We start from the raw sequence: 14,949 nt of genomic DNA, 5'->3' as shown, positions 1-14,949 counted from the left end.
TAAATTTAATTTAAATGACAAACATTTATTGATTGCAAATTGGAAATTCCAGAAATCTTGCCAAAGCGATTATTGTAAGTTAAGTCAGTCTCTCTACGTAACAGAGGAGAATTCATGCCTCTGATGACTGAATTCAGGTCAGATGGTTTCTACACACACTTCATTTGCTCTGTTTGTTTTGTTAAAATTCCGAGAGGTTTGCCATTCATAGAAAAGTCTGTCGGACCGCAGCGCAGTTAGAAGCAGAAATTCATTACCATGGAAGGCTGCAGAATTTCCTCCAAGGAGACAAGTGAGAAAAAGCAGACACCATGCAAATTGGTGGATTGGGTTAAAAATGTTCTGCCCCGAGGCAGCAGGGAGATGGAGAGCCCCTTTGTAAAAGGATTCAGGAGTCTAAGAAAGTACTTCAACTCCTGAAGGTGGGTAGAAACTTAACCAGGAAGCCAGCCATGAAGTTCTGATTCTCTTTGGAACATTTTTGAGTTAGCATTCTTTTCACCTCCCTCCCTAACCCAACTCATATTCATCAGGGCTGATGGAATTTTCCTTCAAGGTATTTCAAGTCTTTGTTCCCTAGACACTATCCCTTCTGCTGTCACCTTGTCCCTTCCCTGTACCTGCCTCGCATAGGGCTGGGAATGTGGCTGGGCCTGCTCTCTCATTTCCCCTACTATCTGCTTGACCATAGTTCTTGCAGCTATTGGAATTATCACTCTTAAGTACCAGCTCCATTATATGACTCTGCTGCTTAAAAAAATCTCTAAAGACACCCTAAGTCCTACCTACCATAGAAACTCTAAACATTTTTAACTGGGTTCTCATGCCAGCTTATATTTTGTACTCACCCCAAATCCAAATGCACTGCTACTCCTATGTTCCTGGTAATGTATATTTTAGTTTGAGTAAACCAAGCTCCTCATCTCCCTCTATGAAAACATTTCACTTTAATTCTCTTATCAGCCTTGGTGACATTATTCTTACCAATTCCCTCCTTAGCTAGGACACACACACACACACACACACACACCCAGTCCTGCATTGTTTGCTAATTGTTTCACATTTTTTTCATTTGGCCTCCCAAACTTTTATCATTAGGAAACAGACTGTTAGTGCTTTATAGGTAATCTTCATATTACCTAATGCAGTCCACACCATTAAAAATACATGACGGTCAACTCATTCATTATGCCGCACATATTTATTGAGCACTTTGTGCTGTTTTCTAAGAAAATGTCTAGGAAAATGTCAGTGAATAAGACAAGCAGGTTCCCGACCCCCAAAATGCTCACAGTCCATAGAATAGCCAAGGTTGTTTGGAACTTACTGATAAGTACAGCACATATGCTCATTTTAGAAAGAAACAGAATATAATTGAAAGTCTAAAGAAGGAATGTAAAATCTATATTTCTATCAAGATGATCAAATATTCTTGAAAGCTTTAAGCGAGCATTCTTTTGGTGGCATACAGAGGATAACTTACAGACAACTAACAGGACACTGCTCCCCACTTTTTGTCCTGTAAACGTTCACAGTATCAGACCTTACAGAGAGTTAAGTAATTGCCCAGGGTGAGTGCTGGCTACAGCTGTGAGCCCTTCTCTCCCCACTAGCAAAGGCAGGCTTCAGAACATACTACGAGATAACGACATTCTCATTCACCTTGTTCTAAAGAATCTCAAGTAGCTGCATTCTTAAGTAAGAATGAATGAAAGATGCCCATTAAAGCAGATGTTAAAATAAAGCAGGGGCAAGGTAGCTCATGGGGATGCAGAAGGGGCACTGTGTTATTTAAACTAACCCTATGCCACCCATCTCTACACAGTGCCATGTGGTAAAAACAGTCCTTTATTCTCTTCCTTCAAACAAAGCACAAAGGCAAGACAGGGAAGGAAGTTATGTTGCAATATTTCTGAAACATAAATCTTGCTCCCAGCCAGTCCAGGGACAGTATCCTGTTTTCCTGACACATGGGTCGGATTCACTGGAGGCTGCACCGCTGGGCCTCGTGTCCTGTTTTTCTAAGTGGCTTCTGAATCATACCTGGTTACCTGCATGTGCACATCCAAGCACAGGTTGTGCAAGCAGAGAGCGCTGTTTGTGTGTACAGTTACTCAACCCACGTGTACAATTACGTGTTGGCACACCTTGCTCCCACTCAGGAATTCACTCTTTCCTTAATTGTGACATCCAATGCCATCCTTTTTATTTTCTCCTTCTGACGTTACATAAAAATTAAACTTAGATTCGAAAGTATGGAATAAGCCAGAGGAAGAAATGCCTAGTTACTCCCAGGATTTTAACATTCTGCCTTTAACATTCTACTGTCTGTAGCTCTAAATATCCCTTTCTTTCTGCTTTGATTTGACTTCAGAAACCCTGTGCCAGTGGTGTCATCTGTGAGTCAGGGGAGAGGGTGCAACTCTAGGGCCTTATTTTATTCTCAGAATTCGAGGTAGAGACCGCTTGTTATTGGCAGATCAGAGGTGGCAGAAACCGTGACTGTTTTTGGCTTGCTCAGTACAAGGCCTTCACAAATGTGATGAGGCAGGGTTTTGGGAACGCAGGGAAGGAAACGCAGGTTGAAGTCCGCGGTGGGAGGTTTAAAGGCACAGGCTCTGGGAACTGACTTCATGGAACATGCAGCACAATGCCTCGGCCACTCAAGGGTTATTTTGCTGCACATGGTTCTTCTTCACAGGGGAAGAGACACAATTTTAGAATTCCACCTAAGCTCAACGTGTCTGTTTCCCCCCCCCGTTAGAGGAAAAGATGTCTGAATTTAGCACTAGAGGGCAAAGAGTAGAGGCATTGGCTGTACGCAAATGCTAGGGAAGCTGCTGCTGTTTGTCACGGTGTTGCTGCATATGGCCTTACCCTTTGCACAAAAAATGAAGAATGGTCCTGTGACATCAGAGAAAACTCTGAGGGGGGGGGGGGGTATCTAAACAGTCACTTTTGCTGTCTGACACCAAGAGAATTCCTGACACATCAATCCTGAGGTCCCAGGCGTCTTGATTACTTTGTATGGCTTCTGATTCTATTTACCTGAACTGTATTTTGTCTAGGAAATCTGACCAATTCATCTTCAATCTTTCATGGAGGGAACTTTCAATGACTTTTTCGTTTGTTTTTGTGTGTGCAGGATTTCTCAACTTTAGCAATGTTGTCACTTGCAGCTAAATAGTTCTTTGTTGTGGGGGCTGGGCTGTTCTGTGCATTGTAGGATATTTAGCAACATCCCTGGTCTCCACCCAGTAAATGCCAGTAGCAACCCCTGCCCCTAGTCCTGACAATAAAAAGGGTCTCCAGGCATCGCTAAATGTTTTCAGGGGTGCAAAACTGCCTTTAGTTGAGAACCACTGGGTTAAAATAACCTAAGGATAGAATTAAAAAATGAACCGTGTGTCTTAGAGCACTGAAAATAATTCAATCAGTGGTATAAACTTATATAGGAAAACACAAAAGTATGTATTTGCATAGAATAAGCATCTATAGATAAACTAGTTACTGAACCAAGTTTCCCAAGGTGTAAATGAGGACTACCTTATGCAGGGGGCTACAAGATGAAATATGGGGACGCGAGGTCATGGAGAAAGTTGTCCCTTTTGAAACCAGCCTACCAGGGAGGCATTGACTACCATGCCACCCGACCACATACACCTTTTATTTATTCCAGAACCACCATCTACAAAATGCATGGCATTCGCCCAATACGGAATAGCTGATTTTCAGATAAGAGTCTATAGAGATGGACATTTTCAAAAGTACTGTTTATTTAATGCAGCATGACTTAAAATGAGCCTGCAACCTGACAAGTGTACTGAATGAGGAATGTTCATTTTACCAGTTCTAACCAGCCCTGTCCTCACATGAACTCTCTAAGACCCGGCTGAGAAGCCTGGGAAAGTGTAACTAACCACAGACCTTCAGCATTTCCTCCCCCATATTTCTCCTCCCCAGCCCTGCCTCCAGCACCTTAAGGCCTCTACTCAGGCCCATGTAAGGCCCCAGACATATTACAGAATCTGAGCCGTCGGCAGAACCTACAGCCACCTCAGCTGACCAGCTCTCCTTGCTCATGTCAACCAACACTGCGAGGAAAGATTCTGTTCTATTTTTAAATATATTGAGCAAAGAAACAGCTTGATATGTCTTTGTAAAGGATGGCTGTCACCCAAATTCACTGTTACTCTATTTTTATAAATGATATTGACTTTAAAGTCAGATAAATTGAGGGGTTCAATTCCCAGCTCTTTATTTGTCAACTGTGTGACTTGGGGGAAATCACTTCACCTTCCTGAGACTCAGTGTCTACAGATGTAAAATGGAAATGGCAATACCAGTGCCTAAGCAATGGGCTGTTTGGAGGGATGAGTCAGATGACATACATCAAGCACAAGTGTTCCAAAATCTGGCCATTTTGTTATTGCTATGATTGTTATTAACATGTCTATATCCATCATTCACTCATTATTCAATCAGCGCTTCTATGTGCTGGTTGCTAGAAGCACTCGTTAAATATTATAAAATGGGTTTTCCTAATGACTTGATCTTTCAACCAGATAACACTGAAGTGTAAGAAATGTCTCCGCTGGTGGATAAAAATACATTCAAAGTGCTTTGTATGGAGTCCGGCACACAGTAGGTAGAACCTGTTAGCTGATGATGGTGGTGGTGCTACTGGAAACTAATGGATTTGATAACGTATATTCAATTCACTTGCCATCGTACTCTATGGTTGTCCTTATAGGAAACCATTTATTCTTGAGTCAATGAGTACCGATTATGTGAGACAGAACTTTTTTCCTCAAAGTAACACTTTAATAGGGTGTGTTAATATTCTTTATTATAGGGTAGACTTATACTAAGAGTATAGAGCCTGGGAGGCAATTTTTACAACTGAAAAGGTAGTAAATTTTGACAAATGTATAAGTAAATATTAGAGCAGTTGGGTTTGAAGTTTCCAAGATATATAGACATCGAGGTATGGTCAATAACATAATAATAAATTGCTCACCTAGTTTTAAAGCAAATTAAAGGTAGACATCTAACCCCTTGGTTAAAAAGAAATGCCTTCTTTTGCATTAATTTATATTAGGCACCATTTTCTGTGGTAAATAGGGATAAACAGGTTTAGACTTTTGTTCTTCTTTGTCACTAATTCTTTCACAATCCCTTAGTGTTTCAACATAGTTTAATGCACCCTACTCTGTTGTGGGTCCTTAGCCCCTTAACTTAAAAAGAAAAATCCATGTGTGTCCCAAGCAGTTTTTCACAAAATAGGAAGTGCCTAATGGTGATAAAAAGCCTTTTGAGGACAGCAGTGTAAGAAGCTGTTATGCTTTCAGGCCAATAATAATCGTGCTCATCTGGCCCAAGCCAAGTTCAGTGAGAAATTAATTTCCACCAAAGGGTGTCCTTACCTCAAATATGTTTGAAGGCTCATTGTTATACTGATTGGATATTATTTCTGATTGGTCACTGCACCACTTGAGTCCACCCAGAAAGCTGTCTGTATCCAAGTCGTTCACGTCGAGTTCAGAAAGGTCAAGTTCAGGAAGATCTGGGCAAAGAGGCTGGTCTTCACCAACCAGAGCAGCACACTGCAGGAGGCAGGAGGAAAGAAAAAACCTTCATTAACTTCAGGAATTTATTAAACTGCAATAGCATGTGAGAGGAATTAAGCCTGGTTAATGCAACGACACCACCAAAGCTGGTTTCCAGGGTTTCAGTCCCTAGAAAAAAAAACACCCCAATTTCTTTAATGCACTTTGCTCCCAAAGGGTACTTTGCCTGATCCATTAGCTCCAAAATTCTACCTCTAAATCCATGCTTCCACGAAGCCTTCTCTAGTCCTTCCAGTTAGAAGTCAACTAGATTGTTTGGGCCCCTTTGATAGTCAGCACTTAGCAAGTTTCAGATTATTTTCTGCTTAACTACATGTAAAATTTCACTCTACCCTTAGAGGATAATCCCTTTGAGGGAGGGATACAGATTTCATTTTACCTTGGAATTGACATCACCGGTAACAGGCACTGAATAAATAACTGCTATATGAAAACTAGAACATAAGAACCCTACTGGGCAAACTTTCTCCATGTATGCTCCTTTAAACCATCATAATCCATATAATTCATTTAGCAACTAATGATGCCAAGTCCTCTAACTTGTCCATGGTTCTCTTGCATTGTGACTTAAATCTTCTAGTCTCACTTGACTTTTCATGAACTTCTGAACTTCATCTCAAACAGGTCAAAATCAAGTTCCTTGCGATGAAAGACAAAAATCTTATTTTTTTTCCTAAAAGACCTTTATATCTTTCACTATGTCTAACACACAAATCAAGAGAGAGAGAGAGAGAGAGAGAGAGAGAGAGAGAGAGAGATTTGAGATCACCTGACATTTGGAAAGAAAAATCATGATAGCATATCACAACCATATTATTTTTTATCATTCATGTATTCCTAAACTATAAGTGAATTCAAAGCAACTTTTCTTTGGCGTTTCAAAAATGATTTTGATATATTAATAGGTTTAAAATATGCTCTACTGTGGCTGGGCTGCTTGTCACCAAGGCCACCTTACACTGGCATAGTCTTTCACCTCCTTGCGTGGAGGAGGTGGTCTTTTTTCGGTCCCTCACTGTGGCTTTTGGAGGAAAGTGGACCCCTTCACCAAAGAGGTCATATTCTAATCTGGAACTGGCCATCTGACAGCTGTTTCTTCACTGCACACAATGAAGAACCCCGCAGAAGCTTCCTACTGCAGGGATCTGGTGATGCCAGACACATGGGAATCTATCCGACCGCACGCCAAGGTGTCTAAACCAGCAGGTGCCCAATCTCAAGTGGCACCCTCCTGGCCCTGCCTTTGGGGATCTTGAGAGATGCTGTGAAGTCGTTCACATATAGGCAGTAGTTGGGCATCAAGCTGAAGATCCTGCTTGACATTTAGATTTTGAATAAAATAAGTTGTATGCAGATCCTGCTCTCGAGCACCCCTGTCGTCCCTGGCAGGCGGCTTTACACGGGTTGCATGCAGCAGCGTGATCGGAGGAAGCAGCTAGTGGGTAACGGAGCCAGAAGTGGGCCAGGGGAGGCAGGAGGGTGCTTGGAAATCCCTAAGACCCCAGGCCCCAGTGAGATCCCACACGGCAGGCACAGAGGTAATGCTCTCCACATCAGAACTCTCTCCTGATCATTTTATTGGTCTTCCCTTTTTTATTATCCGAGATAGGCCAAAGTTACAGGTCAGCGTACTCGACGAGGGTGATATGTGAGCGGAGGCTGGGCTGAAGTGATTTCATTCTAGTGCAATGTCCGTGGTTTGTTTTGGGTGTAACACTTCCCTCACTGCTTATCCTCTAAGCACAAACACACCGTGTTAACCCTTCCACACCACGACCAATTCGGAGACCAGCGGAGAACTTTCTTAGCGGTACAAAAACTACTAGGATTTCACTGGGGGATAGTCCTTAAACACACACACACACACACACACACACACACACCAAAAGAGCAACAACGAAAATTAAAGTTAGGAAACATCAGATCTCTATATCTGGCTCAAGTTCCCGCTGTGCAGAGCATGACTTAGAAACCTGCTCTGGAATGCTGAGGTGTCCATCCCACCAACTGGGGGCAACCTCTTGCTATTTTTCTCTTTAACTGCCCTCGCTAGGCATGGCTCGTTCAAAACCCTTCAATCTTTCATAAATATGCATTTTTAAGTTACTTTTGAAAACCATGAAAAAGATTAGATCGATTTTTTTTTTTGGTGTGTTTTACTGTGCTGTCATTCACCTACTTCTTCCCTTTCTTCCCCCCTCACCCCCCTTTCTCATTTTCACTTTTATGTTATGATTGAAAAATGAGCCCTTGCTCTTGCCACTGTTGACATGCTCATAAAATCAGTGCTTCTGAATGGGGCATTCTCCTGATGATCTAAAACACATTAGCGGTAGCAAGTGTTCCTGTTATTCATTTATGTGTGGCCCTTGGAGGGTGCCGGACCTACCAGGCCGGGCCCTGTAGCTGCCCTCATCTGCCGCGCTGCTATTTACTGCTTCCCTATGCATCTGTAACAGGTGTGCTTTATGGCAGGGAGGGACCCACACGCTCCTGGCTCTCTGCAGCTATGACAGCTATTTCACTACCGTAGCCTGAATTTTATAAGAAGATTTAAGAGGATAAAGCGGTTACTAAACACAAAAGGCTAATTATTGTACGTTATTTCACCCCAACAGACTTTTCTCTTAGTTAAGGAGCAGACAATAAATTAGCTTAACTGCACTGATGATAATGAATCATTATAATTAAGTATAATTCTCCATTAACCTTTCGGAGGTTTTTTTGTGCCGTGGATGGTAAATTTTAAAGAGAGAGAGAGAGAAGAAAGGGTAGACTTGGCCACATTAATTATATTAATGAAAAAAGAATCACACTTCTTTTAAAAAAAAAAGTAGTCAAGACAGGGGAGAGGGGACAGGGAGGGGGCAGTTCAGAATGACAGTCTTAGCGAGTGTATGTCATGTGAATCGTCTCTATCAATCTCCGTAACCTTAGTGCACATCATCTCGTATTAAACTGTGAAACACCGGGGACTCCGAGTAGCCGTAGCGGTACAGGCCTTTATTAACCAACGCGCTGTCCTGTCATTATGTGCAAAAGGGCATCATACGTTTTAGGATGACAGCAAACATTAATGATTCAAAAAATGAAAGCTGCCTACGCTACCTGCTGCTGGTAATATGTCAGACTGGCGGAGGTGATTCCCAGAGCTTCCGTGGCCAGCGCCAGGCTCCCAGCAGCTTGCTGCCTACCGTGCAACGAAGAAGTGACCGGCCAGTCGCAGCCAACCGACAACTCAATCCCCGGCTGGACAATTAGCCTGAGACCTCACCTCCTCCTCGAGACAAAAAGGAACGGGCCACTGTCCTACATGGTTCTGTCACTTGTTTAAAATGACTCCAGGAATTCCAATGATTAAAGCAAATCTGCCGTGTTTCCATATGATCTCGTTCCCCCATCGACTCCCAGCAGCATCAGGAATAATACATGATGGAAAAATGAAACTACAGCAGCTGAGACCCACGGTGCCGGCCAGACAAGCACCCACAGGACATGCCAGCTACTCCAAGACAATTAGGACTTGGACGCCACTTAGAACCCTGACTCATAATAGCTCCAGGACCTATGAATTATCCATATCTATCCCACCTTCCCGAGAAATCACAACAACATAAGAACCATTGCAATCCGCAAATACGACCTGCCAAGGCAGGGAGGGCACACCGAGCCCACATTTGCAAACCCAGCAAAGAGTTAAGAATCCAGGGCATGCCTGGCTAGATAGGAAAAATGCACTCGCGGACGGCCTGAGCCAAATTATTTTCACTTTAGATGTGTATCGCTGCACCACATGAACATCTTATTTAATCAAATCACGTGTGGCGCTCGACCCTCCCCCTTACCCTACGTGCCCCCAGCTACCCAGAGGAAGCACTCGCAGTCCTGTGCCAGGTTCATTGTTTGCAGCTCGGATCCCCCGTGCACCTCAATTCGGTTCCATCTCACCAGAGTCCACAGAAAGTTTCACTTGTTTCCCAAGTTGCCCAAACTTTCCGAGAACATTGCACTGTGCGGAATGCAAACATGCCAGGTCCTCGACCCCCCGCCAGTCACTCCAGACTCCAGAGATTACGAGGAAACGGCTTGCTTTTCCCCGGTATGAATTGTAGCCAGCAGAGACTGTGGAATTGATGTATTGCCGTCTATTTTTACACAAGCAGCGAACAGCTCCACACACAGTCCTGCATAAACTCTATTTTCTCTCCGGCTTCAGGCAGCTCTCCGTGGTACAGAGAGATTTAACCATTGGCTTCCCTGCCACCGATGCTAATGGAAAACGTTGCACCTTACTTTTTTTTTTCTTTTTTCTATTTGCTGGCCAAACCTTTCAACCACACACACAGAGGAGTTTTAAAGGAATCAGCTTCGTTGTTCTGTGTTCTGTAAGCAAAGCAATCTAAAACAGCCCAGCAGGATTATTTAGGATTTTTGAGTTTTCTGTCGGATGAACACAGAGACATGAGAGAGAAAAAATCCAGACTGGAGTCAAAACTGACTCTATTTGAGCATATCCATTTTAATATTTTTATCTTCATCTTATTATAAATAGAAATGGCATTTTTCCAACCAGGCCACTAAATACCACTGGAAAGACTTCAGCTTTCTGATTCATATCAATATCTTGGAGCATAAATATTGCATATGAGTAGAAACAGAGCCAAAGGCACATGGAAAGAGTTTCCAACTGCAACAGATACGGATGACAGCAGCTAAGCTTTGATTTGCTCGTGGCATCCCAGAGCCACCTTAAAATAGCAAACTTATTGGAGTTAAGATAAGATTAAGATTCCTTTCCAAACGCTCCTGCCCGGACTACTTTTCTACCACCCCTCTTCGCCCAAGCCCTTCCCCCCTTACAGGAATAATTGCATCGCGAGGAAAGCTTCAGTCCTGGCTGCAATGCCTGCCGAGCCCAGCCCCAGCTCACCTCGATGTCACTCCATACAGAGTCCTGGTTGCACATGTCCCACGCCATCCAGCTCCTGAATGACGCCAGTCAAGCTTTTTCAACTCCAATTCACAGTGACACAGAGCACACACTCATGCAGGCAACCAGCCCCTTACTGAGAGTGAACTGAAGGCACCTGTCTTACTACAGTCCCCAGTCACATGACAAAGCTATTAAAAAGTAGGCTGGGCTGTCACTCACCCAGCCTCCCTTCTCCTGTGCAGCTTGCTGCTCAAACTCGTGACGTCACTCAAAGGCAGCCCTCTGCCTCAGTGAAGTAAGGCTTAAAAAAAAAAACGGAAAGAAGAAAGAAAGAAAGAAAGAAAGGGAACACTTGGACTTTTGGAGGCTTTGAGCATCCTGCTGCGATTAAAGCCAGCTTTGAATGCCACAGACTCTAAACAGAGCCCTGGCCATATAATAACTAAAATCCCCTGCAATCTTTTTTTAATTTATTTTCCTTCCAAAACAAGCACGGGGCAAAGCTCCCTGTTTCAAGACAGAGTAACTATATTCTTAGCTACAACGTGTACTCCCCAAAGGACTAGAATTCTAAGACCTCCGAGGGGACTCCAGCTCCGTTTGGGACTAAAGACAAGAGCTTATTTCATGATGCATTTTTTATGAGACATTTTCTAATTGTGAGAAGTGTTGGAAAGCAGAGAATGGGGCATGCATTTTTTTTGGCTTGTTTAATCAACAAAACAGCCTGTATTTGTTAAGATATAAACAAACTCCTCCGCCCAGAAATTGGCTGTCCCCGTGGCAGGAACACCAGTGCCTGAAGTGTCACTGCAGTTTGATATGCTCCTTATAAGGAGAACAGGCAACAAAATACCACCCTTTCGGGTCCCTTCTGATTTTTTTCATTTCTCTCCTAGGCTCCCAGAAAACAAGTGTTAGTAAATACAGTCAGGGTTGCTGTGTCCAGATCAGCTTAATTTCTGGGCTCCTTTTTTTAAATTTTTTTTTAATACATGTAGCATTTCCTCTCTGACTGCCTTAGGGTGCCTTTTTGAATAAACACTGGATTCCAACCCAAGTGCCCTGGGTTGTGCAGTTTGCATTTGAGATCAAGAATGTCCATGGAGTGAGGAAAAATACCGACACGCTATTAGCAGAGATATTCATTTCTTGAGCTTTTTAAATTTTTTTCCCCCAGCTTCTACACTGAGACAATGAGGGCTAATGCAGGTGCAACTGTTTTATGATGATACTACACATTGAATACATAACAAACTCAAGGTACCAGACACCAGTGAAAAACACCTTCCACAACACTCTAGTGGTCTGATTTAACCCTTCCAAGTTCCAGGCAAATTAACACATGTGTATGTATTTGTGAATATATATGTTTTTATAAAATCTTAAGCCCAATTTTAATTTCATAAAATCAGCTCAATTATTTTCCTGATAATAAGTTATCTGAAAAGAGTCCCCAGTTATCTAAACATAATTTTTAAAGCACTATCAACTTAAACTCCTATACTTTTAAGGTTAATTTTATATGTTCTCTATTGTTCATCTCCTTGTGAAGAAAAAAAAAGGTAATTTGCTCTAACACCTATTTTAAATATAAAGTTCCTCAAATATTAAAGTGAAAGAAACAAAAACAAAAACAACAACAAAAAATCAGGCTGCTTCCTCTTTCAGACCACATGTATTATAAGAGATTTGTGTACTTCTGAAAACTGCAACAAGTTGCTAGTAAATTCCTGAATAACACTATGAAACTGACAGTTTGTCATTATTGGACATAAAAAACTTTGGCACTTTATAGTTAGCTGAATACATTTGACTGGCACATTTTCTTTCTTACAAATAGTGGAAAATTATTGTAGTTTTAATTTTCTAAATCAAGATAGAACAGGAAAATATAACCTCGGGAAGGCTTTTATGCATGCAATTAATGGCATTACTCTGCACTCCCCACAAAAAAATAACACTAATTTTCTTCAAAATTATATTCTGATTTAATGTAAAACTACAGTAAATTGTTAAAATTCATGGGAAAGGTCATTTGCTCTACCCTCAACACAGTCAACTGTGAAATAATATTGGTCACTTGACCAAGAAGAATTGATGTTTATTAATTATTATCAAGTGATCCCTGTGTCGTGATATTCCCTGACACTTTCCATTGTGTGCATTGAATGTGAGGCTTCCATTACATCTTTAAAAAATCCCATTCACACCTTTTAGATAAGTTCTTTACACTGGAACATTTTGTATTATTGTTTTTGACATTTTTACCTGCTCACATTGTGTTGTTGGGGTTTTCTTATTTGTTTTTTTTTGCCACCCAATTCCACTTTTCCTTAGTCAAATCAGCACATGAAACCAGAGGTCCTTTTATATGTTTTTGGAGGTTTTTTTTGCCTTTACCATCACAAAGAGGGTTAGTAGGAGCCAAATCATTGAAGTGATTTATAAACTACAGCATATTGTATTTTTCCCTCTAATTTCTATTATTGTATCAACCAAAATATAAATAGATTCTTGGGAAAATTTGGAGCACCTTCCACTATCTTTTTAGTCTAAAAAGGACAACTCTAAGGACAGGGATCTTTTAAAGGTCTTATAATTTGCTTAATTAGCTCTTCAGATTAAAATGTCTCTTCTGTCTAGGTTTTTTTATTTTGTTTGTTTGTTTTCTCTTTTCTCTTTTCTCAGGAGAGCATAAATTGTTAGTTGCTTCCCAACTGTGGTCTTTTCTGGCTTCCCAGGAAGTTTCTATATTTAATTGTGTGTCTGCCTTGACTGTTCTCTTCCTCCCTCCCCGCAACCCTCCTTTCACCCCTTCGTCAACTCTGCCTCCAAGATTTCCAAACGTTTAGTTTCAATCAACAAGGATCTATTGAAACCTTACTGTGTCCACGGCAAAGCATTGCAAGGACTGCCAAGAAGGCATATGACATGAACACAAGGGAGCTCACAATTTTAGGGGGAATGACAGACCTTAAAGACAGAGAATAAGTTGATGTGAAAAAATAATGTTCCTTCACGCAATGTCCAGATTTCTCTTCTCCTTAAAACATATCCTATTTAGGGACAAGTTTCTCTCATTAACCACTACAGATCACACCCAAATCAACCCCATTTTGTCTCAACAACAGAAGGAGGTGTTTATTAACATCTGTTGAGAGCCCATAATGTTTCATATCTACACAGAGTCTAGAATCAACCCTGATGGAATCTCTCCCTCCCATGGTTCAGTTAACATTTCCCAAAGCTCCTAAATGGGTAGAGGCAGGAGAATCTATCCTTAGAGTTAATGACAAAAGAGAAAATAAACCTTCAGGAGAATAATTTAATTTCATAACAAAAAAATCTGATCAAGTATATAAGATTTGCATTTCCTTCCCTACTCCTGCCCAAAATGACAGACTTGCCCACCCTCCATATTTCAGACAACTGCCCACTTCTAACACTGAAATACAATCAAACCCAAATACACAGGATTCAAGAACCCAGGTAGACAATAGCAAATACAACTGATTTTGATGTCACTGTTGCACATAGGTGACAACACAGAATTAAAGACCTATTAATATGAATACCTTTGCCCATCATTAATAAGCTTACAATAAACAATAAAAGGGTAAGCTTAAGCTAAAACTTTTCAAGGAAGAAACAGATACACCAGAGCTTGCATGTGATAGACATTAAAATCAGTATCTAATATACCACATCTCAATCCATTTTGTCTTCAAAACAACTCAATCAAAATGATCTGTGAACCCATTTTACAATAGCAAAAAATAAGAGCAAGAGTGTTGATAGCAGCTGAAAAGAGCATACAGATTCCTAAAACCCCTTATAGGAAGAATTTAAGTTTCATACATAAAAATAATATTCATTCCCCCATCAAAAGCACTGCAAAGACTCCTGGGGCAACTTTATATAACTGGAAACATTTCTGGGAATACTGTCTGTCTAGCATTCTTCCAGAAAGGAAAGGGATCTTCCAAGAATTGCTAATATTTCTAAAGTTAATCATTACTAACAGGCATTCAATTGCTTGCTTCAAATACTTAGAGGATTTAATTTATCCCAATATCCCATGTCAGTTTCTGAGCACAGGCTCTGAGCCTCTGGGACATGTTGGAAGCTGAGGCTGTGCAGAGCACCAAAGATGGTAACAAGGTAGGACATTAACAAAACCCTCTAGCCTATGAACACTCTAAAATCAAATACACAATTTTACACAAAAGCACCTTTGGGGAAACAAATAGAGAGTCAGTGGGCAGCTGTAATGCCCCTAGCATCCATTTATTTGTTTATTTTTCATAAACTGGAGGTAATAGACAACCTCAGTAACCACCTCTCATCTCCAATAAAACCTCCTGCAGAACAGCTCTACACAAC

The 14,949-nt window shown here is 41.3% G+C and overlaps 1 protein-coding gene across 2 annotated transcripts in view; it reads right to left on the bottom strand.

The window, feature by feature from the left end:
* The window catches only part of PPARGC1A (PPARG coactivator 1 alpha), a 98,389-nt gene extending 87,682 nt beyond the window's left edge, over positions 1–10,707 (bottom strand). For both annotated transcript variants that reach the window (XM_070398619.1, XM_070398628.1), the window contains exons 1-2: positions 10,561–10,707; positions 5,427–5,606 (exon numbers count right to left, since the gene is read on the bottom strand). In XM_070398619.1, coding sequence (XP_070254720.1) covers positions 5,427–5,606; positions 10,561–10,608 — 228 coding nt within the window. In that variant the 5' untranslated portion in view covers positions 10,609–10,707. The remainder of the gene's footprint in view (positions 1–5,426; positions 5,607–10,560) is intronic.
* Positions 10,708–14,949: the final 4,242 nt, after the last annotated feature.

This window comes from Myotis yumanensis, unplaced genomic scaffold (genome assembly GCF_028538775.1).
Source record: "Myotis yumanensis isolate MYYU_CA2020_CCGP unplaced genomic scaffold, mMyoYum1.0.hap1 SCAF_1, whole genome shotgun sequence".
In the NCBI taxonomy this organism is placed as follows: domain Eukaryota; kingdom Metazoa; phylum Chordata; class Mammalia; order Chiroptera; family Vespertilionidae; genus Myotis; species Myotis yumanensis.
The sequence above is the reverse complement of the archived record's forward strand: the minus strand, read 5'-3'. Positions and strand labels throughout refer to the sequence as shown.